Source organism: Chiloscyllium plagiosum, chromosome 6, assembly GCF_004010195.1.
Source record: "Chiloscyllium plagiosum isolate BGI_BamShark_2017 chromosome 6, ASM401019v2, whole genome shotgun sequence".
NCBI lineage: Eukaryota > Metazoa > Chordata > Chondrichthyes > Orectolobiformes > Hemiscylliidae > Chiloscyllium > Chiloscyllium plagiosum.
Genome location: NC_057715.1, coordinates 80570443 through 80574043, shown reverse-complemented (window position 1 = coordinate 80574043; position 3601 = coordinate 80570443). Strand labels below are relative to the sequence as shown.

The window sequence follows — 3601 nt, the reverse complement described above, 5'->3', positions numbered from 1 at the left end:
ATTTTGTGGGATATGACATAACTTGTCTTGGTATGAGCTGACATTTTGAGGGCTAGCCAGCAAGTATTACTTTTAGCTGTTCATGCATGCACATACACGCGCATGTGCGTCCGTACGTAAATAAAAAAAACATCCTTTTCAAAACAAAAGCAACACAGTTGTATTGCGTGCATGGCGTAAATACTTTTTCATTTATGTTCTAATTTAAGATTGACCTCATGCGGGCCGGACAGCAACGACCAAAGGACCGGATATGGCCCGCGGGCCGTAAAATGCCCAGGTCTGGTCTAGAAGGACAAGGGAAGCGATACATGGGAACACCACCACCTACAAGTTTTTCCCTCAGCCACTTCCCCATTGGGACTTGGAAATATATCACCTTTCCTTCAGTGTCACAGGATCAAAATCTTGGAACTCCCTACTGTATGGTATTGTGGGCGTAGTATACCAAATTGAATGCATCAGTTCAAGAAGGCAGTTCACCATCACCTTCCCAACGGCAACTACAGACAGGCAATGAATGCTGGCCTAGCCAACAATACATATGTCCTATGAATGAGAAAAAAACTGGAAAATGGTGCAGTTGAAGGAGCTTGTATGAATTGCTACAGTAGATCTTCCTCGGAACACATTGCTGCCACTATTCATCAGCGTGTACAGGGTAAATGCTGATGGAGGTCAATAGTGTAAAATGTATCAGTACTAATTGGCTACTTCCTGTTAGGCAAGACTATCCTCCGATTTGAAGTTGATTAAAGGGATCGTAGCTGTGTCAATTTGATGGGAAAGTGTCAGTTAAATATACCTTTCTATTATCTGTTTATACAAGTGGTTAATTATATATAGGCATGCTAAAATGGCAGGTTTTAAAATAACATTATTTTCATGACTTTAGGGCCATCTGGTGCACCTGGCGCCAAAGGAAGAAGAGGTGAACAAGGAAGTAAGGGAACACCTGGCAAAATAGGACCAAAAGGAATTCCTGGACCATTTGGACACAAAGGCCAAAAGGGAGAACTAGGACTGCAAGGATGGCAAGGTGTAAAAGGGGACTTAGGACCTCAAGGTCCAAAAGGGGACAAGGGAGCTATTGGACTTCAGGGGAATATTGGTTTACCAGGTCCTATTGGGCCTACTGGTGTAAGAGGTCCCAAAGGAGAAGTAGGAAGGGAAGGCCCCAGGGGACGTCCTGGAATTCAAGGTGAAAAAGGAGATAAAGGGGAAATAGGGGAGAAAGGGAACACTGGAGAGAATGCATTGATAAGGAATAGTGCATTTAGTGTTGGCTTGACAGAGGTTTCCAAATGGCCTCGTTCAGGCAGTCCAATCAAGTTTGAAAAAGTCATATATAACAACCAAAATCACTATGACCTCTCCACAGGGAAATTTACCTGTGTATTTTCTGGGGTTTATTATTTTGTTTATCATATCACTGTCTATGTCAAACATGTCAGGGTTGCTTTATATAAGAATGGTGCTTCGGTTCTCAATACATTTGATAGCTATCAGAATAGTGAGGATCAGGCTGCAGGAGGTACTCTACTGCATTTACAAACTGGAGATCAAGTATGGCTTCAAGTAATTGGTGGGGATTCTTACAATGGACTGTTTGCAGACAATGATGATGATACTGTTTTTACTGGGTTTCTGTTGTTTACTGAATAAAGAATCATTAAGACAGGCAGTCTTCAATGACGATGTAAGTATTCAGATTTAAAAAGAATAAAGCAACCAATCTCTCAAATAAAAAAAATGATGATCTGGTCATTGTCTCAATGAGACCTTGCTGTTCAGTAATTGGTGTGCTTCTTACAACAGTCACTCCACTTTAGCTTTTAAAGTGCTATGAGATTTCCTAAGGCCATGAAAGGGTAAGTTTTCATATCCAGTTGCTAATGTTGATGTCCAGAAAAATCCTTTTTTAATGGTTGATTTATTTGTGTTTGAATTGTTGACATAAAATGGCTGAACATACCTATAAGCTTATGTTAAAATTTGTTTTGCCAGAAACTCAATATAATCTTGAGCTATGTTCTCCTCCTAGCACACACATTGGGTTTATAGGCCATTTCCACCACTTCTTTGATCCTACCAGCTCGGTTTCTTTCATTAGGCATGTAAACATCACATCAGAAAGCCTGAGTTCTTGTGTAATCCTAAAATAAAATCTAAATGATCTTGATGTAAGGCATAAGAGCATAAAGTTGATGAGTCATTGTAGGCTATTCGGCCCTTCCAGCCTGATCTGTCGTTCAAGGAGGTCATAGCTGATCATTTACCTCAACCTTCCTCAATTAGTCCCATACCATTCCCTTAGTACTCAAAAATTTGCAAAACTCTGCTCTGAACATATACAACTCAACAAGCACAGCTCTCTGGGGTAGAATATTCCAAAGATTCACCATCTTTTGAGTGCAAAGATTTCTCCTGATCTCAGCCCTAAATGGTTGACCCCTTATTCTAAGGATGTCAACCATTACTTTTACTCAGGTCATGGCTATCACTCTCCGAAGGTCAGCTTTGTTGAGCTTCTTAAGAGAATCTCTCATTAACTGTCAGGGAACACAGGTCTAGTCTACTCAATCTCGATTCTTAGGATAAAACCTCTCAGCACATCAGGACATCACAACTTCGTAAATCCTCATTGTACTTCATCGAGGGCAGTTATGTATTTTCTTTGGTAACATGTCAAAACTGCAGTACATTATTTTAGGAATGGTTTTAATCAATGCCCTCTATAATTGTACAAAGACTTATTTCCTTTTATAGTCCAACACTTTTGGAACAAAAGCTAACATACCTGCTGACCTCCTAATTGCTTGTGTGTTTGCTTATCTGCATATTTAATTCCACCGATTCACATACAAAAACACCAGACTCCTCTGAACATAAACATTACCCAGACTCTCACCATTCTCAAGGTTTTATGTTTCTTTAAAAAAATCTTTGCTACCAGATTATGGACCAGATTTTCTGAGGATGGGCAGTCTGACATTATTTGGGTCTGGCAGTAGGAAGGGTTGAGCAGGATCCAGTGGGTGGGAGGGGTGACGTTATTAAGCTGGGCCAATGGCAGAAAGGGGCTGGTTTGGATTGGCATGGGTCAGGGGTGATGGTTGGGGGGACAGTGGGTGTGGTGTGGTGGTGATAGGGGAGGTGGGGGCTGGAAGGGTGTTATGTCCAGCAATGGGAGTTCAGGTTGGGTTCCATGGAAAGAGGTCAGTGCACTGGACGTGTGTAATGGACTCTGCTGAATTGTTACTCAGGAGTTAGACTACGCTTTTGATAGTCTAACTTCTCCTGAGTAATTATGTTGCATAATTTCATCAGAACCCTCACAAATTCTCCAATTTAAAGTTGAAACCTTTAAAGTTCCAGTCACAAGACTTCAATTTCCGGAGTAATTCCTCCAGCATCTACTACCATGGGGATTCTACAGGGTCTCCATAGCAACTCCCTTGAACTCTGGGATAATAACTGTCTGACCAGTGGGAAATCTGGCTCCACATTCTACCTATTCCTGACCACTAACATAACCCACCTGTACATCTACTTTTAAAGAATTATTACACACTTTTCAACAAATACACAGCCCATCAGG

At 41.2% G+C, this 3601-nt stretch overlaps 1 protein-coding gene across 1 annotated transcript in view; it reads left to right on the top strand.

Annotated features, from left to right (window-relative positions):
- c1qtnf9 (C1q and TNF related 9) overlaps window positions 1–1753 on the top strand; it is an 18376-nt gene extending 16623 nt beyond the window's left edge. The window contains exon 4 of the mRNA XM_043691965.1: window positions 896–1753. Coding sequence (XP_043547900.1) covers window positions 896–1665 — 770 coding nt within the window. The 3' untranslated portion in view covers window positions 1666–1753. The remainder of the gene's footprint in view (window positions 1–895) is intronic.
- The last annotated feature ends 1848 nt before the right edge of the window (window positions 1754–3601 follow it).